At 34.0% G+C, this 22766-nt stretch overlaps 1 protein-coding gene across 1 annotated transcript in view; it reads left to right on the forward strand.

The window, feature by feature from the left end:
* Nucleotides 1-22766, forward strand: part of ITGA2 (integrin subunit alpha 2) — a 98804-nt gene that overhangs the window by 38589 nt on the left and 37449 nt on the right. Inside the window, exons 6-14 of the mRNA XM_049769056.1 lie at nucleotides 2022-2136; nucleotides 2316-2443; nucleotides 8194-8342; nucleotides 13313-13463; nucleotides 13842-14007; nucleotides 16366-16442; nucleotides 18329-18467; nucleotides 19656-19801; nucleotides 21569-21712. Coding sequence (XP_049625013.1) covers nucleotides 2022-2136; nucleotides 2316-2443; nucleotides 8194-8342; nucleotides 13313-13463; nucleotides 13842-14007; nucleotides 16366-16442; nucleotides 18329-18467; nucleotides 19656-19801; nucleotides 21569-21712 — 1215 coding nt within the window. The remainder of the gene's footprint in view (nucleotides 1-2021; nucleotides 2137-2315; nucleotides 2444-8193; nucleotides 8343-13312; nucleotides 13464-13841; nucleotides 14008-16365; nucleotides 16443-18328; nucleotides 18468-19655; nucleotides 19802-21568; nucleotides 21713-22766) is intronic.

Below are 22766 nucleotides of genomic sequence, written 5' to 3' on the forward strand. Positions count from 1 at the left end.
GGTATTTTTAAAAAATTTCTTGTCTCTTTTCTTTCAAGTACTATAATTTTAATATTATTTTGTCTAATGCTTCCTCATGATTTTATCACTACTTAATTAGATCTTCTTGGCATTCAAGAGTAGATAAGGATGAGAAATTTGGGAGTGGGTTAGTGGAATATTAAAAATGGAATATAAGAGGCTTTAGTGGTGGTGCAGCAGTAGGGCATTTGCCTTGCACATGGCTAACCTAGGACGGATCATGGTTTGATCCCCTGGTATCCCATATGGTTCCCCAAGCCAGGAGTGATTTCTGAGCGCAGAGCCAGGAGTAACCCCTGAGCATCACCAGGTGTGGCCCCAAAATCAAAAAAAAAAAAAAAAAGAATATAAAGAGTGGTAAGGGGATTCTGAATTTCTCAAGGAAATGCTTAGAACAAAGTTAAGAACTACAAACTCATAAATCTTATGTGTGTACTTAGTGCTGAGTATTTTTTAACTGATTTAACACAACTTTACCTAAGTTCCCTTAAAATTTTGGGATAATTAATAAACTAAGAAAGACCCATTTCATAATCAAAGGCAAAAGTTCTCTTACCCTGTCTCTTTTAAAACAATGACACACTCTTCACTATCCTTGGTGTCCATGCCAATCTTTTTTTTTTTTTTTTTTGGGCCACACCCGGTAACGCTCAGGGGTTACTCCTGGCTATGTGCTCAGAAGTTGCTCCTGGCTTGGGGGACCATATGGGACACCGGGGGATCGAACCGCGGTCCGTCCAAGGCTAGCGCAGGCAAGGCAGGCACCTTACCTTTAGCGCCACCGCCCGGCCCCGTCCATGCCAATCTTAAACATTCTCTTAAATGTCTTGCCCCTTGGAACTTTTGGATTGAGATATCTTGCTGGGTAGAAAAAAGAAAAGTAGAGGCAGATAAAATGAATCATTGAAATTAGCTTTTGAATAAGATTGTCCTCTGAAGATTGTGTTGCTATCAGATTTAGGCTACAGACTTGGTTAGAGGTAAAGTTGGGTAAAACGTGATCTCTATTCTTAGCATCTAAACATAAACCTTTTCTGTTAAATCGTTCATTCTATAGACCACATTTCTTGAAATTTCTTGTTCAGCCTGCTCCTTTCTTTTAAATAATTTCTAGGGCTATATAAAGGTTATTTGTACCACTTATTTCCCCTTTACTTGCCACCCATTATTTACTTTCTAAATCCTAAGTGTTTTATGTAGATAAAACTATTTTTCTCCTCACTCTAGCCTTTAAGGATAGAAGGAATAATGATTCTGTTGACAAAAGGTAAATCTTGCACTCATTTTTCTCCATGGCGTGCTCAAGAAGAAAAACATCCCTTTTCTTTAACTTGGTGGCTGACTTGAAAAACACCTTTCTAGGCAATCTACTACCAACTCAGTACAATCTTTTTGAGAGTCTATTTCTGGGTACAGAACCTCTGCCACCTTTTTTTATTTTTTTCCCAATGGATATTCTCTAAGATTTTTAAAATGTAATTTAATTTGAAGCGTTGGTAGGTTATATACAGATTCCCTTCCCTTTATTTGATAGTAGAGTGTCCATGAAAATTTCACAAACAAATGGCACAGAACAAAGAAACATCAGTTCAAATGGGGGAAAAAATGACTCCTTGAAGACCATGAAAACAATCTAGAAAATCATGCCAAACAAGCATAAAAGTTCAAATAGCACATGCATAGCCAAAGCAGGTGAGCTGATAATATAACCTTCAAGAAGTTCTGGGGAAGTAGGGTTTCTTACTGACACAGATGCTACAAAATAGGGGCTGGATATCTCTATTTATCTCTATATTTCTCTTTCCCTCATAAAAATGGAAATAAGCTTGTCATTTTTTCTGTCCTGCTGAGGTTGAGCTTTCATAAAAACCAAGAGCAATCTTTTGGCCAGAAAGGGAGTTCTATATATTGCAAAAATAATAGAAATGATTTCTGAGTCCCATTAATGAAGTGTGGTGGGCTTCATACTCATATGCCTTGTCCTGTTTTTATCTTTGAAGACCTGTGGTCCCCTATGGGCACATCAGTGTGGAAATCAATATTACACAACTGGTCTGTGTTCTGACGTCAGTCCTGATTTTCAGCTTCTGGACAGCTTTTCACCTGCAGTTCAGAGTAAGTTATGAGTGTGTAGAATGTCTAAGCAATTCCTTGTATTGGGAGAGGGGAAAACTCAGCAACATGTGATACCCCAGTTCCACTTAAACTCAATTTTCTTTTCATTCTCATGTTTACATGCTTGTGAAGATTGACTTACTTATGGAAATCTGTTTCTTTCATTTTTTCCTCTGCAGACTGTCCTTCTCTTATCGATGTTGTGATCATATGTGATGAATCCAACAGTATTTATCCCTGGGAAGCAGTAAAGAATTTTTTGGAAAAATTTGTAAGTGGCCTTGATATAGGCCCCCAAAAGACACAGGTATGGATATCAGTAATACACATACCAATCCACAATTTTCTTTTATAGAAAACATTGTTAGACTTATGGTCTTCCTTTTCATTTCTCAAATGTTCATATTAAGTGATTTTTAAAGGCCAACCTTAAAAGTTCATTGAAATGTGTCCCCCATTGTGCTGTCGTGATTTTGTTTGATATGGCACTTTAGACTTAAATGTCTTTTTCTAATATAAGCATTATATATGACATATAGTATTTTAGTTCTTTTTAGTTGCCTTCATTTTACCCTTTACTTTATACATTTATACATTTATACTTTTAAAAAGCCAGCATAAAGTTTTTCTTTATGCCAACTTGAACTAATAATGCATTTCTTTTGCTTATTCCTTGCGACAAAAACATTTATCCTTAAATTGTAGGATTTTGATAACTATTTCACAGACATTCCACTTTTTAGTTTTATCTTGATCATTATATATATATATATATATATATATATATATATATATATATATATATATATATATTTAAACACCATGATTACAAGCATATTTGTAGTTGGGTTTCAGTCATAAACAGAATACCCTCCTTCACCAGTGCAACATTCCCATCACCAATGCCTCTCCTTCTCCCCCGCTCCTGCCTGTATTTGTGACAGGCATTCTACTTCTCACATTCTATAACATTGTAATGCTAGCTGTTAGTGTAGTAATTTCCCTAACAGTGTTCCTGCTCTTTGTGGTGAGTTTCAAATTGTGAGCTGGTCCTTCTGGCCCTTCCAGCCCTTAACTCTATTGTTTCTGGGCTTTATTACAGTAATGTCTTTAAATTTATTTATTTATTTATTTATTTATTTATTTATTTATTTATTTTGGTTTTTGGGTCACACCTGGTAGCGCTCAGGGGTTACTCCTGGCTCTATGCTCAGAAATTGCTCCTGGCAGGCTCCGGGGACCATATGGGATGCTGGGATTCAACCACCCTCTGTCCTGGGTCGGCCGCTTGCAAGGCAAATGCCCTACCACTGTGCTATCTCTCTGGCCCTGTCTTTAATTTTTCTTAAAACCCATAGATGAGTGAGACTATTCTGTGTCTATCTCTCTCCCTCTGACTTATTTCACTTAGCATAATATATTCCATTTACATCTATGTATAGTAAAATTTTATGACTTCATCTTTCTGACGGCTGCATAATATTCCATTGTGTATATGTACCACAGTTTCTTTAGCCATTCATCTGTTGAAGGGCATCTTGGTTGTTTCCAGAGTAGGGCTATTGTAAATAGCGTTTCAATTAATATAGGTGTGAGGAATGCATTTTTGAATTGTATTTTTGTGTTCCTAGGGTATATCCCTAAGAATGGAATAGCTGAATCATATGGGAGCTCAATTTCCAGTTTTTTGAGGAATTTCCATATTGTTTACCATAAAGGCTGGACTAGAGGACATTCCCACCAGCAGTGAATAAGAGTTCCTTTCTCTCCACATCCTCGCCAGCACTAATTGTTTTTGTTCTTTGTGATATATGTTAATCTCTGTGGTGTGAGATGGAACCTCATTGTAGTTTTGATTTGTTTCTTTTTCCCAAGGATTGCGTTAGCTATTCATGGATGTTTATTGTTCCAAATGAATTTCGGGAGTAATTGATCCACTTCTTTGAAAAATGTCATGGTGTTTTTTAATAGGTATTGCATTAAATCTGTACAATGCTATGGAAAGTATTGCCATTTTAATTATATTAATCCTGCCAATCCATGAGCAATGTGTCTTCATTTCCTTGTGTCCTCTTATTTCTTGAAGCAGGCTTTTGTAGTTTTTTTTGTATAGGTCTTTCACTTCTTTAGTTAAGTTGACCCCAAGATATTTGAGTTTGTGGGCACTAATGTGAATTGTATTTTTAATGTCCATTTCTTCTCTATTATTATTAGTGTATAAGAAGGCCATTGACTTTTGCATGTTAATTTTGTAGCCTGCCATTAATCATATTCAATTTTAACTTTCCTGTTTGTATATAAGGTATATACAATTATCTTTTATATATAATTGATTGTGTATATAATTGTTTCTATAATTTTAAGTATAATTGTTTAAGTTTTATAGAAGCTAACTTCTCTGTCTCCTGTAGGTAGGCAACCAAAATTCAGGAGCATATATTTAGCATATAAGGCTAAATAACATTTACTCACAAAGAAGTTCTAAGTTTATTTTCTTATTGGCTCTGCTATTCCGTCATTCTGGTTGGAGCAATATGTTGATCCAGTATCAACAGAAATTATTTCGTTGTGTTCCCTGTGCTTGGATTGTACTTCATGCTCCAGTGCCCAACGTCTTGTAAAACTGTTGGAACAGAATATTCCTTAAATGATTTGAAACAGACATATTGATACTTACTTCTAAGCCTTGCTATGTAGTATTTTAAATTATTAGTGCATGACATTTTTTTCTAATATAAAGAGGATGTTAAGTACATAGATATTGGAGGTATATTTGTAAATAAGGCTAGGTAGAGATAACCCTGGCTTCTGGAAACCATCTCACTTCAATTCTTTCCTCTTCTGCCTCTGACTCCATTTAGTTTATGTTCTTAAACATAAACTTTCTGTAAATTCCTTCAATCTATATATCACATTTTAAATTTCTTTTAAACATTTTTATTTAAACACCAGGTTTACAAGGTTGTTCATATCACAGTTTGTTTTTTTCACAGATACAAAGTTACTCATGATTGAATTTCAGTTATGCGATGTATAACACCCTTCATCAGTACACATTTTCCACCAAGGTCCCGAGTTTCTCTCCCATCCGATGGGGCAAACAATTTTCCTCTCTCTCTCTCTCTCTCTCTCTCTCTCTCTCTTTCTCTCTCTCTCTTTCTCTCTCCTTTCTCTCTCTCTCTCTTTCTCTCTCTTTCTCTCTCCTTTCTCTCTCTCTTTCTCTCTCTCTATCCCTCTCTCTCTTTCTCTCTCTTTCTTTCTCTCTCCTCTCTCTCCTCTCCTTTCCTCTCTCTCTCCTCTCTCTTGCTCTTGATCTCTCATTCTTTGTTTCTCCCCTTTTAGACACTCTGATTTGAAATATTGTTACTTAATATGTTACTATCATTTTATATCCTGTCAGCACCCAATTATTGTCCAGAGTGATATTTTCAACTATCATTATCATAGTGGTCTCTTCTCTGCCCTAACTTCACTCTCTGCTATTTGTGGAACTTTTTTCTATTGTCTCTGGATGATATTACCATATTATCTTTTTATATTATACTATTACCATACTCTTTTTTATCCCACAAATAAATGAGATTATTCTGTCTACTCTTTTACCTTTGACCCATTTAATTCAACACAGTACTCTCCATATCCATACAAGTGTAAGTGAACTTTATGACTTCATTTTTTAACAGTTGTGTAGTATTCCATTGTATAGGTATATCACAGTTTTCTTTATTCATCTGTTCTTGGATAGTTGGGTTGTTTTCAGATTCTGGCAATTATGAATAGTACTACAATTAGCATAGGTATGCATTTGTGCTTTTAGACTCCTAGGAATTTTTAAATAATTTTTATTGTGACCAAAGTGGATTACAAATATTTCACAGTAATATTTTAGGTACATAGTGGCAGTGAACCCAGGGCATTCCCATCACCAGTGTTGTCCTCCCTCCAACCTTGTTCACAGCATGCATCCCATATCCCCCTCCTTTGCCTCCCGGGATGCTAGTATAAGTGGTTCCCTCTGTGTCTAGTTTGTTTGGAATGGGTATTGATTCTGTTGTTGTTGGATTTGGTGTTTAAGACTGATTTTTTTCCTACAACTGTTTCATACCATACATTTTCCTCCCTCAATTTATGAGGCAGAACAAGATGATTGAAGGTATGTGTTTCTGTTTGAACGGAAATAAAAATAAAAATAAGAAACAAAACAGAATAAGAAACAAAAAGCAAACAAACAAGAAAAATCCAAAAAAGCAAAAACCAACCAACCAAACAAAAAAAATTTAGGAGGGGTCCACTAGAGGGTTATAAGTATCATTTTAAGAAAAGAGAGGGGATAAAGAAGAAAAACATCACAAAAAGACTAAAAAATAGGGTGGAAAAAGAACAGACAAACAATAAAACAAAACAACAACCAAAAAAACTACAATGACAAAAAAAAATCCAAAAATATCACCACAGTACAGACAACAACCAAGCAATAATCATGAGCCCTAAATAAAATGAAAAAAAAAATGTGCTTCCTTTTTTCCCCCTCTTTTGCAAAGGCACAGTAAATATTGGGGAGATTAGAAAGGGAATTCCCTTGGCCTGAGAGATACCTGTATCTCTCCGCCCTTGAAGCATACTGTCATGGGAATAACTACAGGCTCCGTACATGCTCTTTTACTCTTCCCTAGGTATTTTTGTGGTGTCTGGAAACTTTCTGCTCAGTCATGGATGCTAAAATCAGGCCTCTGTAACTAGAGTTCTTGGTATTTTCACAGGTCATAGGATGGTAGGCTCCTAGGAATTTTTATTATTTATATAAAATTTTATAAATATAAAATTTATAAATATAAATCAAAATTATATAAAATTTTTATATTCCTAGGAATTATGCCACATTTCTTTAAATCACATATTCAGTCTGTTCCTTTATCATACAGAAGTTCTAGGGCTGTATAAAGGGTGTTACACCACCACTTGTTTTTCTCTTAGATTTTTGTTTAAAAGTCCTTTGTTACTTTTGGTCCTTTTCTGCCCTGGAAACTTACATCTTTTCCTGAAGAGATGTGTCCAGCAGTATCATTACCACATTCCCAGTGCCTTTGTAACTGTCTTCCTCATTAAGGTAACTGATTAAACCCGGTTATCCAGACCATATCCCTTCCACCTTTCTGACTATTGAACTCCATTTCAAAGTCAATATCACCCTACATTTCTTATGCTGACTTATGTTGACTTTAGAGGCTCTGACTTTTACTCATAGAAGATGATTTAAATGCTTATAACAGAACATTGACAAAGTTATTTGAATTTCTTGGTCTATAATTTGTTTTTAGGTGGTACCTGTGGTACTGGGGGTTATTTCTGTCTCTGTGCTAGGGGACCACTCCTATTGTTCTCAGGGGACAGTGTATAATACTAGAGATTAAAACTGGGCCTACTGCATGCAAACCATGTGTTCAGACTCGAGATATTTTTGGAACTCTTAATATCAATGATGTGCTCAGGCCTATTGTTACAAGATCAAACAATATTGTATTTCTCAGCTCTCAGATTAGAATCTTTAATGTCATTCTCTTGATGGCCATACATTTCCTGTTCCTGAATATACAGCAGCTTCTCTCCAAAGATGCCCAAGTTTGCATTTAAAGGAACTCCAACACAATAACTTCCAAATTGATTGCACTGATTAACACTCTGGTTTTTCATGTTTTCACCTTCAATTATTTATTATTATTCGTGAAATTGTTATTATCTTAATATTTCTATGACTTTATTGTAAAATTTATCCATATAGTAGTATTATAAACCTGTGCTTTAAAATCTTAATTATAGCATCTGGAGCTATAGATCAAACATATATCGTGGTTACTTTCCCTTAGAAAACTTCTGTTGTCAAACAAAGATCATCTATAACAAAGGCTATGTTAGGAAAAAATTGACTTAAGAACAGAATATAAAATAATTATTTTATTAATTTTAATATGAGTCTAATTTTACTTTTGATTCTTACTTTGCTGGTTAAATAGACAATTATAACATAAAGACAGTCTTAAAACTTCTATTCTCTTATAGGTTGGGTTAATTCAGTATGGCAACAATCCAAGAGTTGTATTTAACTTGAACACCTTCAAAACAAAAGACGAAATGATGAAAGCAGCATCTCAGACTTACCAGCATGGTGGGGACCAAACAAATACATTCAAAGCAATTCAATATGCAAAGTAAGTAATTAATGTTAAAGACAGCAATATTTTGATGACCTCAGTCATCATTTTAAAAGAAATCATTTTATCATTTTTAAAAGAAAAAATGATAAAGGACAAATAATATAGCACTAATAAGTATAGGACTGATAATAAAACTCAAGTATGCTGATACTTAAATCCTTTGAGAAGGCAGTGGGAAATAGAATTTTTAATTTTAAAACTTTATGAGATATTATAGAAACTTTGAAACATTTTTCATGAAGTAGATTGAATGAAATTTGAAGATCTTTTAGGCTAAGTAGAAAATGGGTCAGCCTGCTATTATTTGTTAATATTTATCAAGGTCACAGACAAGTTTAGCTACTTGAGCACCTCTTGTAAATAAGAAAAGTTACAGAATTTTATCTGTCACTGAGTGTGGAGTCTGGATTGAATAGAATGAGTTTAATAATGCTGCAATCTAATTGGTGTGAAATTTTCAACTACAGTGTATTCTTTTGAATTTTAGCTGTTTATTTTCTCAGCACCATTGACCTATATGTTCCCTGTATAATCAAACACTTTACAAAGGCATGAAATAATCTTACACTGTTAAATTAATAAATTGAAAATAAATAATGAGAGTAAGTTTACCTTTATTTAAACATGGCTTCCTAATATTTTCTTCTTGTGCACTTCTTCCTTATCCTCCACTCCTCCCTCTCTTGTCTTGCAACCTGCATCTCAGCCACCAGTGAACTCCACCACTTATTTACCACCTGTAGTTCTGACTCAAACCTCACCTTTTTGAACTTCACTAAAATGTAATAATTATAAGCAGACACTGCTACTTCTACCCAGTTGCCCTGACACTGTGAACATCTAGAATCCTTGCCAACATTTATCAACACTACCTATTCACTTGTTCCTTTTTCTGTTTTTGTTGACATCACTAACATGCACTTTAGTTTTTATACTTCAGTAGCATCCCCATGGGAGAGGCCTTACCTCATTGCTATGATATCAGGCCTCCACATGTCCAAAATCCAACAGGCATTCTGCTGATGCTGAATAGATATACCTGGTGTTTGGCTTATTGATAAAATACAGCCAATTCTAAACTGCCTTTTTCCTTTTCCCTTTCAATCCTTCTTCATGACTTTGTAATTTGGGGGGGGGGGTTCATATCAGGCAGTGCTCAAGGGTTACTCCTGGTTCTACGCTCAGAAATTACTCCTGGCAGGCTTGGGGGACCATATGGGATGCCGGGATTCGAACCACGGACCTTCTGCATGCAAGGCAAACGCCTTCCCTCCATGCTATCTCTCCGGCCCCTTTTATTTTGTCATTTTTATTTGTCCAACCATCTACATTACCACAGTCATTCAGACTAAAAAATTAGCAATTTTCTTTTATCTTTCTGATGCTTTTTAAACTGCATATTTAGTCAGTCACTACATCCTGTATTTCTATTTCTAAATTTCCTGGTGTGCCTGTCCTTCTGTTTTCTGGATGTATTTCAGTTGCCTCTTCCATCAAATGTGATTTTCCCCATGTGGGTCTGTTGACACTATCACAGAAGTAGGAAGTTTTGAAATCTTTATTGCTTCTATTAAAATGTTTGAGAACAAAACATCTGAGACTGCTGGCCAATCACTCGGACATCTGCCTATGATTTTCTACTTATGGGAAACTGAATAGTTTTAGGACTTAATATATAATATATATATATATATATATTAAAAAGGTTGGATTGATTGTGCCACTTGCTTATGCCATTTAAAATATTTGGTTAGTTTTTAATATTCCTTTTAAGAGCGTCTTTGAGACCAAAACATTCATACACAAATATGGAATATACACTTTCTCAAAGGAATGGAACATGATTGGCATACACAGTGCCCTGGATTTAATCCTAACACCACTAGAGGTAACCCTGGTTGGGGAAATAAATCATACACTCACAATACACACACATTTGAAAGTGGATGCTGTGAGTGAAAAGCAAAATATAGTGAGAAAGAGTAACATCAGGGTTGGGTCAATTGTTCAGTGGGTAGGGTGTTTGCTTCTATGTTGCCAACCTGGGTTCAAATTCTGATATCCCACACAGATCCCGGAAGCACCAACAGGAGTAAATCTTTAAGAACAGAACCAGGAGTAAACCATGAGTATCACTTGGGTAGTACAAAAATAAACAAAAAACAATAATATTATTCACAATAATAGGTGTAAGAGAGAGGATTAAAAGTTCTTGGACAACAACTGACCAACCATAATGAAACGAAATTAAGCTGAATGCATGTATTACTCCTTGAATTCTAATTTATGTCAACTAGACCCAAGTTTTACATCACAAAAAACCTAAAGTCATGAGAGGGTCTAAGAATTTCAAAAGAAATGTTTTGGAATTTGTTATGTCAGAATGTAAAATTTCTCTATTTAAACTGATATCACTATTATCCAAGAAATTATTAATTAGCTAAAGAAATATTTACAATACACTTCTATTAACATGACCTTAATAAACATGAAAATATTTAAACATACAGAGTTTCTAGAGAAAAACATATGAGTAATAACTATGTAGGTCCCATTTATCTTAATAATAAAATTGTTTATTAAAATAACAGTTGACCATGCAGAAAAGTCCTCTGCATTACTTTGTTTGTCACAGCACTATTTACAATACCAAGAATTTGGAAGCAACCTAAGTCCCTGAAAACAGATGAATGGTTAAAAAACGGTGGAACATCTACACTATAGAATGTTACACAGCTGTTAGGAAAAATGAAGTCATGAAATTTGTTTTTATATGGGTGGATATGGAGAATATTATGTTAAATTATATGAGGCAAAGGGAAAGGTATAAACAGAGAATAAGTTCACTCATTTGTAAGACATAAGAAAAATAAAAAATAGTATGGTAATATACAGAGACAAAAACCATGATGTCCAGGAGGACCAGTCCATGAGAGGAAACTTGCCACATAGATCAATGAATGCAACTGGGTAGAAAAGCATCCACTAACAATGATAATAGGAACTGATCACTCTGGACAATAATTGGGTATTGAAAGGGAATGGGGATAACGTGACATGCATAGTACCCCTTCATTAACAATAGTGCAAACCACAGTGTCAAAAAGGAAAAAAGAGAGAGAATTAAAATGCCTCCCCCAGAGACAGGTGGGAAACAGGAGGGAGGGAAACTGGAGATACTGGTCATGGGAAATGTGCACTGGTGAAGGGTGGTATACATTCTATAACTGAAACTTCATCATGAACAATTTTGTATCCACTATGCTTGAATAAAGTAAATAAAATATAAAAAATAAAGTACCACCTAAATTTAAGAAATAATAAATAAATAAAACAGTTGTATATTGTTACTTATTAAAATTTTCAAACAAAAAGTTTAAGAAAGGGAGGTGTTATTCTTGAGAGATAGTACTGCAGGGAGGGTGATTGCCTTGCCTATAGCAGACCACAATTCAATCACTGAGCACCATCAGGACTGACCCCTGAGTACAGAACTAGGTGTAAGCTCTGAATAGCATCAGTTGTGACCTAAACACAAATTAAAAAGAAAATGAGGTGAATAAATGCCTATCTATACTTTGATAGCGATCTACACCATTAATGTTTTAAAGGGATAATTGCATTACCTAGTGAAATATTGTATTATTTGGTGGAAGATTCTCAGCAATTATTGTCATCTTAATTCAGTCTTAACAGTTTGGTGTTAAGTTTGGTTATCATGGACACCCCAGAGGTGCTGGGAGTGGGAGAAGGTCATGTAAGAGTTGTATACTCTCCCCCATTAGTTCTTTCCTCTGTCCTTATATCAAAATTTAAATGTGCAAATCTTTTGTTGCAGTAATACCAGTAATTCTACTGCTATGTATTTCCAATATATATTACCATAATGATATTCACTGCAGCAGTATTTATAAAAGTGAAAATAACTAAATCCCAATATTGTGAAATTTGTTAAATAAACTATGTACCTACAAATTAGGAAATACTTTTTAGCCATTTAAAAGGAGAAATTTCTATGGTCTGATATTGAAAGATTTTCATTGGAGATGAAAAACTGTACACAATAAACTGATTTATATAAAATTGTTAGGAATAGACTGCATCTATACATCTAGGTAGAGAATTTTCTAGAATAAACCATAAAAGGATAACAAAGATTATCATTGGGAGAGACTTGATGTCAAACTTTTATTTTATTTTATATCTTTACCATATGTTTGTTTTCTTTTACTATATAGGTATGCTATTTGTTAGAAGTGGATAAAACATACTACTGTCTCTGTATGTACTCAGGAATCACTCTTGACAGTGTTCAAATGCTCATATGCTGGGTATTGACTGGAGTAGTACATGAACGACAAATTCACCTTCTCTTTTGTACTATCGCTATGGTCCCATAGCTATTACTTTTAAAAGTAATTTAGTATTAAACAACTATTGCAAAACAAAACAAAATAAAACTAATGCAAGTCCACCTGGCAAAATATCAAATATGTAATAGAATTGCTGGGGTGCTAGAGATAATACAGCAGGTAGGACATTTGCCTTGCATGTGGATGACCCAGGTTTAATCCCTGGCCTGGCATGCTGTATGGCCCTGAACATCACCAGAAGTAATTTTTGAGCACTAAGCCAAGAGTAAGCCCTAAGCATCATCAGATGAGATATGCAAACCAAATATATATATATATATATATATATATATATATATACACACACACACACATAAGCCTTATTTTACCAGAAGATAATTCTAAGGATTCTTTATACAGACATACATTATATGAGTGACAGGGAAATCTATTTAATGCCAAGCATGATTGAATTGATTGCATATTTCGTTATAAATCAACAAATTCTATGGAAAGAATTCTAAGTCATGAGAGTTATTCCAAGTTCATTAGAAATCACCTTATTGGCTACATCATTTGATAGTGAATCTTTTTTTCTTCCCTCTGCTCCAGAGATTATGCATTCTCACCTGCTGTGGGGGGAAGACCAACTGCTACCAAAGTTATGGTGGTTGTGACTGATGGAGAATCACATGATGGCTCACAGCTGACATCCGTGATTGATCAATGCAACAAAGAGAATATCCTGAGGTTTGGCATCGCAGTAAGTGCCATTTTTTAAAAATGTGTCTTCCAAGCAAGTAAATTTTACTTTATAACATTTCTTCTCAAAACACACACACACAGCCACACACACACACACACAAACACACACACACATACACATTCTCATTTTCTGTTCGTAGTTTTCATATAAAAGAGGATATTTGCTTTATCTCACTTTTTTGCTAATTTTTAGCCCTGGGAAATTAGAGAGTCTGGAAGTGTTTTTGCTTGACTTTCTTCATTATCACCTGCTTGTGATCTTAGATAACTCAATAAAGGGAAAAATGTTTTATTGAACATCAGATAGATTAGAACATGATAATAGAGAAAGAGGGGTACAGAAATAATGACTTTTTGTTTTTCCATTGCTTTCAAGGTCCTTGGGTATTTAAATAGAAATGCCCTTGATACTAAAAATTTAATCAAAGAAATCAAAGCAATTGCCAGTAATCCATCAGAAAGGTACTTTTACAATGTGTCTGATGAGGCAGCTCTGCTCGAAAAGGCGGGGACATTAGGAGAACAAATTTTCGGCATTGAAGGTAAAACCTTATTTCAAAAACTTTCAAGAGTTCTTTATTTTATTGTTATTTAATTATTTGATTAATGTTAGTTTTATACCTTGTATAAAGATAGTTTGTGTACATAATTAAGAAAATAGAGAAAACATGAGTGAGTAGTTATTAAAATATAAAGTACAAGTGGCTGATAAACAAATATTTCCGATTTTAGTAGTTATTTTAAAAATATATTAAATCTGGGGCCAGAATGAGGCATAATAGGTAGGACCTTTGCCTTGCACACAGTTGATGCAGGTTCCATCCTCAGCATCCCATATGGGTCTCCCAAGACTGCCAGGAATGATTTCTGAGTGCAGAATCAGGAGTAACTTCTGAGTACCGCCTGATGTGGCCCAGAATATATATAAGTGTGTGTATATAGAATAAAATATATGTATGTATGTGTTTACATATGTATATACAGGATGTATATTTATGTGCATATGTGTATATACAGTATGCATACATGTATATATACAATAAAATATATGTATACAACATTACTTTGCCCAGAAATTACAAAAAGTAATAATGATTAATCTTGGTGAGATTTGGGAGAACAAGAGAGTTTATTTTTGATTCAGGAACAAATTGTTTTTTGTCAGTTTCATTGTTGTGCTGGAAATAATTTTGTAATGTTACTATAACTGTAAATCTATTTACCTTATATAATTGTCATATAATTTCAGAAATTTCTAAAATTCTTTGCTACATGCATTTAAAGTGAGAAAAAACTAGAATGATTAAAATTTGTGTATTAGATATTTTAACAGTGAAAATTTTAAGGAAATATTTATTGAACATATCTACAATCATTTAACTGTGTGGTCTTGGAACATCTGGTAAATCTAGAACCATCACAACATTTTTTAAGAGCATTTTATAGAGGACTAATGCAAACTGCCCAATTGGTTAAAAAGTCCATGTGATCTAATTCTATCTCTGGCTGGTGATCTCAAATAACTCAACATAAAAAAGGTTCATATTTTATTGAACACCTACTTATTACTATGTACTGTTTCAAAAGCTGCATCCAAAAGATTTGCATAAATTGAATATTCATGTATATAATCACAATTTTATCTCTTAGTCACTAGAAAGTTGTATACCTACCCAAAAAATTTATTATTACTTCTTAAGCCTTGTATGGTGCTTCTGAGTTGTTTAGATCATCAAAAAGTAATAATTGTGCTTGTGATGAAATCAGTATAAATAATCTCAGTGTATAAAATCTATAAAAGCTAACTAGAAGTTATTTAGTCTTCATGATTATCTGATATTATGAATTTGGGAGGAGTGTTGGTCTACCTTATAAAAATTATATCTGCCAATTCTGTATTATTTAGCTTCTTTTTTTGAAAGATTAATGAAACATAAACATCTGACCATGTTGTATGGAAAATTAGTACTCACTGAATCTTATGATGCTAGGATCAAAGACCAGCACATATGTAGAACTAAGACAAACTTTCCAGTTGGTAAAATTCCTACCTAGTCAGGAAACCTGATTCCTGAAGCCTATCCAAAGATCTCTGAGAATTGATCTGTAGATCAATCACCAAACTCCTTGGAATAGTAAAGATATATGTGCACTTTGGGGGTACCAATACTAAAACGCTAAAAGAATCTCTTTATTTCAAGTATGATAATGATAAATTGAAAAAGGAAAAGACCATCACCTCAATTTTCATCATATTTCGTTATCTCTTTTATAAGCATACCAATGAATACATTCATGCCTAAGTTTTATGCCAACTTCACACATTTACTTGGAAATATTTTGAATTTTATTATATATGTTAAAACATTTCCTTAGTGATTTTTTTCCTTCCAGATTCAACCCTGCTTTTTGTTTGATTTTGTTTGTTTGGAGACTCAGGTATAACTCCTGGTGAACTTGGGGGACCATGTGTGATACAAAATATTGAACCCAAGTCAATGGCATGTAAGACAAGTGCCTTACCTGTTGTAATATCACTTAGGTCCATTATCTGTATTCTTGTTTGTTTGATATGGGGGCCATACTCACCTCACCTACTCATTGCCCTGTGCTCAAGACTCCTGATGATAGTTGGAGAGTCTCAAGACTATCTCCATTTGAGATGCCAGAAGTCAAACCCAGGTCTGCTATGGGCAAAGCAAGTGTACTACTCACTACTGTAACTGTGGTCTCTTAGCTCTGTATTTTAAGTGAAAATCAGAACAGAACACGCACATATATTCATAAACATGTGCACGGGCACAAAAACATGCACTCACATTTATGCATCTGTTTGAACATTACAGCATTTGATTTAAAAACTGTTGACTAATACAAATTTTAAAATTTCTCTTCACTAGGAACTGTTCAAGGGGGAGAAAGTTTCCAGATGGAAATGTCACAAGTGGGATTCAGCGCAGATTACTCTTCTCAAAATGTGGGTATATCAGATAACATCCAAACATGCTGTCACTTGGCTTTGCTTCTAGGCACAGCAGCCTTCTACACAAAAAATGGGGGAAAATAACTCTTTAGAAATCAAAAATACAGATATCCAGTCATAGTCATTTAATTTTTTGTGTGACTGACTAGCCATCTAAAAAATAATAAAGGTTAATAATGCCTTTTCTTCCCCCATTTTATGGGGATTTTATATCAGGAGGAAAATTATAATATATGAGAAAGTCTTGATGTGTTACAGGGACAAGAACTATATTCATGCAAAGCATTATCATTGCAAAAAATCTCTTTAAATCAATCAGCTTCTGGAAAGTTGGTTAAAATGAAATTCTTTGTCATTACTGTTAACAGAGTTTCTAAGAGCAGAACAGAAAATATGAAGAGCAAGGCTTTTAGGAAATATGTGAGACGGCAAGTCTTCCTAAGTCAGAGATCTCCATTATTTTGTCTCAGAAATATTCATTTCCTAACTACTTATTCTAATGGATCAGAGCAATAAAAGTGGCAAAGAGATAGGCGTCCCTGGGAGATACTTCGGGAACATTATGAACTCAGAGGAATTGATGAGCAGTGAAAGATTGGGATTAGTGCACTCCATAGTTAGATGATAGCCAATCAGTGAGTGCTTTTGAAAATATATGGTAGCTACCCTTTAAAAAAAAGGAAAATGAACTTATATATAGGTTTACAAATAATCTTCTAGAAATTTTGTTCACTGCCTGAACTCCTAATTTCTATTCCTGCATCCTACACAAAAATACTGGATTTATAAAAATATTTAACAATAATCATTCTATGATTTATAATGCTCAAAGCGGGACAGATAATTTCCCTATTTGTTATTTTAATTGCTTCTTTTGTTTGGGCAACAATCCTGGGAGTTCAGGGGGACTACTCTAGGTTCTGCACCTCAAGATCACACCCAGAAGAACTAGGAGACCAAAAACTGTCAGGAATCAAAGGGATCAAACCTAGGACCTCTCACACATAAAGTCTGTACTCAGTCTTTTGAATGGTCTCACCATCTCCTGATTTGTGAATTTTTTTTCATCCTAAACCATATCTTTAGTGTTTTATAAGATCAAAAAGACTAAAAAATATTTAAAAATTAAGAATATTTAAAAATTTATAACCATCGCTCTGCATTCAAGGATTTCTAACTTTGAAATCAAGACTGGCTTTGAATCCCACTATGGAGGGTAATCTACATTATTCCTGAATCTATGTACTTCCCCAGTAGTGACTGATTACCAGCTTCTTTTCCATAGACTGAATGTCATACTACAGGGGCTTGGGGTAGTAGTTATGCTATTTTTAGATTGTTGGGATAGGATAAAGATGACACATGAACATTTGAGGAGGAGTCAAGAAGAAAGAGGAAGAAAGTTGAAAATAAGGCTGGTCGAAAGATGTGCTTGGATGAACAGCAATTCCTAATAACTTCCTGTCCATGTGCTTCCTATTTCTCAAGCATGCCTCTTATTTACTGTGAATTTGTCTGCAGAATCTGTGGTTTTCCTATAGGTTCACTCCAATTCCTTTCTAAAGATTCATAATTGTACTTCATTTAGAATTTTGAACAAGATTTTGTGTTCCTCTATGTTTTTGTCCATGGCTGTATAGTTTGAGGATATAATGTCATGTACCAAATAATGCACAAAATAATAATGGCCCATTAGAAGTCTAGTTCTGTAGTAGAAATAAATTAAAATGATCTGGGATATATTAACATATACTTATACATAGTTCCATCAGACTTAGTTGTTTGTGTTTTTTTAATATGAACTAATTTTTCTTGGTTACCTTACAGCTTTATTTTTAAAGTAATATGTTTTGATGATTATCATTTTTTAATTACTTTAGGATGTTTTGATGCTGGGTGCAGTAGGAGCTTATGACTGGAGTGGGACTATTGTACAGAAGACAACTCAAAGACAGTTGATCTTCCCTAAACAAGACTTTGACCAAATTCTGCAAGATAGAAATCATAGCTCATATTTAGGTAAGGCATAGCAGCATTAAGTTCAGCATATTCAAGGCTTTTTTCCTTGAAACTATCCTCTAGTTTCAGGATCAGTTCAGAAAGCTTTTAAACTATCACCTAATTATATATATGTATATTTAAATATATTTAAATATATATGTATATATAATTAGGTGATATATACATATATATGCATATGATATATATGATGTATATATATATTTAAATATATCCATATTACTTCTTTTCTGAACAGGCCTTAACCACAATTGTATGATAAAGTACAGTTTTGTACTTACTAATCTCTTCTTACTGTTCAAAAAATTGTTATTTACAGGACATAAATCTGTTTATCAAAAGTGAAAAAAGCGGGGCCGGAGTGGCTTTTGCCTTGCACATGGCTGACCCAGGATGAACCACAGTTCGATTCCCCTGGAGTCCCATATGGTTCCCCAAGCCAGGGGCAATTTCTGAGCAAATAGCCAGGAGTAATCCCTGAGTATCACTGGGTGTGGCCAAAACAAAAACAAACAAACAAACAAAAACAAAACATGGGATAAGTTTCTAAAAGTAATAGAATGCTAGTTTTCGATTACATCAGAGTTCTTAGATTTTTTTCTTTTGTAAATAAGTGATCACTGAATTTGAATACATGCAATAGAACAGTTCCTGAGATGACCATATGGATAAATATTTACATTATACCATCTTACCTTTGAAAACCAATGAAACCGATATAGTTGCTTAAATGTAAACAACAACTTAATAAGCAGTATATCCAGAACTTGAACTTGTATAACAGCAATGCTAACACTTTAGTATTTTCTACTAGATATTATCTTTTAAATTTACTTAGTCCTTCAGTCAAGAAATGCTTTTTGCAGTAGGTCTGTAAGTAGCTGCAGGGGACAACTACAATTTGGGAGTCTCTTTATAGATAGTTCTAATACTTGGTTAAAATAGTATATCTGGTCAAAAGCAGGAACAACTCATTAATTTTTTGGATGATATTTAGTAAAGCCAGAGCTTAAACCCTGGTTGTTTGCATGCAAGGCTAGCACCTTACTGTACAATAGTGAAGAACTCAAGAGCAGTAGGAAATGGGCATCTCATCCAACAAGAATTTTCTCTCAGCTTTTCTCATTTTTCAAATCCACCTGGCTCAGATATGTAATATTACTCAGTCTGTAATTCTTTTTCTTTTAGGTTACTCTGTGGCAGCCATCTCTACTGGAAAAGGTGTCCACTTTGTTGCTGGGGCTCCTCGGGCAAATTATACTGGTCAGATAGTGCTGTACAGTGTTAATGAGAAAGGCAATGCCACTGTTATTCAGGCTCACAGAGGTGATCAGGTAAAATTTATTTTTAATAGGTGAAATTAATTTAATATACAATAGGGTTGGTAGAGAGTGGAAAATACATAGACATGAAATTAAAAGCCAATCCTGAACCAACTCTGCATCGATCTATATGCTCCTTAGCTTTTTACTATATTGAAATCACTCATGCTTTGGGGCAGGTTTCTTAGACCAGAACTAACTTTTTAAGATAGCTTCTGTGAGGTTGTTAAAACCCAATTTTGTGTGGCCATAAATCTATAGTATTAGGTTACACTCCTATATATGTTTTTACTCCCTGCATTAATAGTGCACAAGTATTGTTATGTCCTGGTCACAGGTATCAATCTACCTCTTATATGTGAATTTATTAGGAGCCAAGGATCTACAGAAAAAAATGAGAATAAAATACTGTGGTATTATTAAGACTGAGCTACTATTTGCGGTTGGTTGAGGTATCTTATGTTTATGGTGTTTCTAAAATGAAAGTAGCTCTATACTTTGTCACTGTCTATTGATAAGAGACAGGTTGCTTGTAAGAGCCTATGATGATTTTTACTAAGGCTCTTTAGAGCAAAGTCCAGTTGATATATTTTAGTTTTCTAACTAAATGCTTTGAACTATGGGTTTGGCACAGACTTGAAATGAGCTTCACAGATTTATGAGAGCCAAAAAGAAATTTCCCTTTTTTAAGTCCAAGAAACCAAGTCTCCCCATATGGATTTTCCCTGGGATTGTATCTGATCTCATTATCTCCATAGATTTACTAGAAATAAGAAGACTAGAGCTCATGCTTCCTTCACCAGAAAGCAATTCTTACAGACTTCCATGCCTCTTCAGTAATAATATTTATTTTTTAGTGATGCAAAGCAGTTTTTTGTTGAGCAAAACTTGCTTAGAAAGATGTGAGCTATTAGAAATAGAAAATATGTGTTGAACAGTGAACACAGGCTTCTCCAGTGTGGGAATAATCAAAAGAAATAAGAAATGCATTCATGAGAGAACGGACTTGAAGAGCAGACATCTCTTTAGTAATTTAATTCATGGTGTTTTTATTTAAAAATAAAGTGATGAAAATGTGTGGAAGGAATAATTTCCTGTATATTTCCAAATTTTAAGAATTTATGCAGGCATCAAAAATTGGTTGAAAGGAATAATATTCAAACTCCTAGACTTCCTTTCTACCTAATGTGCAATCAATCTTCCAATCTCTAATGAAACTGTCTGTCTAGAATACCTTAGTCCCTTTTTAAGATACAATTAAAATACAGTCTTTCTAAACCCTTCTTGCTCCCTTTCCCTCAGATATATGGGATTTGGTAGTTGACTCTATCTGTGTAATTCGAAATGTGTCTTTCCAGGTAAGAAAAAGTTAATTGTTTCACCTGGATATTTTTATTCTTACCTTTATCTTCCACACATGTCATACACTTTCTGATTGTTTTAATAAGGTACTTTAATCAGCATCAGAAATACCTGTGATGCTTGTTTACAATACAGTTTTTTGATTGCACTACATACATCACATCAAAATCTCTGAAAATGAGTTTTAGGGAACTGTATTTTAAAGGTAGGTACTTGATAATTTGGGGGCATACTCAAGTTGAAGAACAATGTGTTAGATGGTAGCAACACCTAAGAGAAGAAACTAGTTTATGTTAGTTTATGCGTAGATAGAAGACACTCAGTTTTCCTGAGTACAATGAGCAAAGGAAATATCATTGTAATATTAGAACATGTAAAGCCCAGATATCCTAAGGTTAATCTGCTTTATCACTTTAGATTGGCTCCTACTTTGGAAGTGTGCTGTGTTCAGTCGATGTCAATAAAGATGGTATTACAGACGTGCTCTTAGTAGGAGCACCAATGTTCATGAATGATCTAAAGAAAGAGGAGGGAAGAGTCTACTTATTTACTATCTCGAAGGTAAAAGAAAATTCTTTTAAATTCACTTAACTTAGTTAATTTTTAGTAAGTTAAATTTAACATGCATTTTGCAAAATACTTTTGCATTTTATACTATATTTAATGCTAATTTGTTATGTAGTAAGGTTTATCTTTCATCACTTTGATATCACCATTAAATTATAATACTGAGTCTTCAAAAATAATAATCTAGAGCTTAATTATAGCCTACTGACATTTATTATAAGACTTCTTTATCATTATCATTATAAATTCAGATCATTTTAAAAATACACACATGTGTATATACACATAGGCACACCTGTGTATTTCCCAAAGGTCTTATTCAATTATTATTTTCTATAAAGATATGCTAATAATATATCAAAATTATTTTGTTACCACTATACAGTGAAAGGAAAAAGTCTACAAGATATTCTGGAATCCTCAATATAATCTTGGATAGACTTCTACATTTGTTTTGCATGCCTAAGCATACTTAACATGAAAAAAAACCACAATTTTTCTAACTTGCATACTGAACTCTCTAAATCTAGGCATGTAAGTGTAATACACGCCATGAAGTCTTAAAGAAAACCAAAATTAAATGCACAAGCTGACATTAAAACGAGATAATAAAGGATAAAAAAGAGAAGTTGATATTAAATTAAAAATACTGTGTTTGCTGTTGTAATATTTTCTGCAATTTCATTTATTTAATGTAAAGGTATTTCCTTGAACATAGCAAACAGTTAAACCATTTTAAAGCTTATAAAGAATGTATGTATATTTGATATTTTTAAAAGAGAAAGCTATGTCTGCTAATGGAAAAATGTTTTAAAAATTATGTTTCTTGCTTGTCAAACATTCCAAATTGTTTTCATTGGAAATAAAAATATTTTACAATAGTTTGCCCTCTGGCACCCCATATAGTCCCTCTAGCCTTCCAGGAGTGATTCTTGAGTGTGAGCCAGGAGTAACACCTGAGCACAGCAAGGTGGCCCAAAGAAGGAAGGAAGGGAGGAGGGGAGGGATGGAGAGAAAGAGGGAGGGAAGAAGGAAGGGAGAAAAAGGA

Source organism: Suncus etruscus, chromosome 2 (assembly GCF_024139225.1).
Source record: "Suncus etruscus isolate mSunEtr1 chromosome 2, mSunEtr1.pri.cur, whole genome shotgun sequence".
NCBI lineage: Eukaryota > Metazoa > Chordata > Mammalia > Eulipotyphla > Soricidae > Suncus > Suncus etruscus.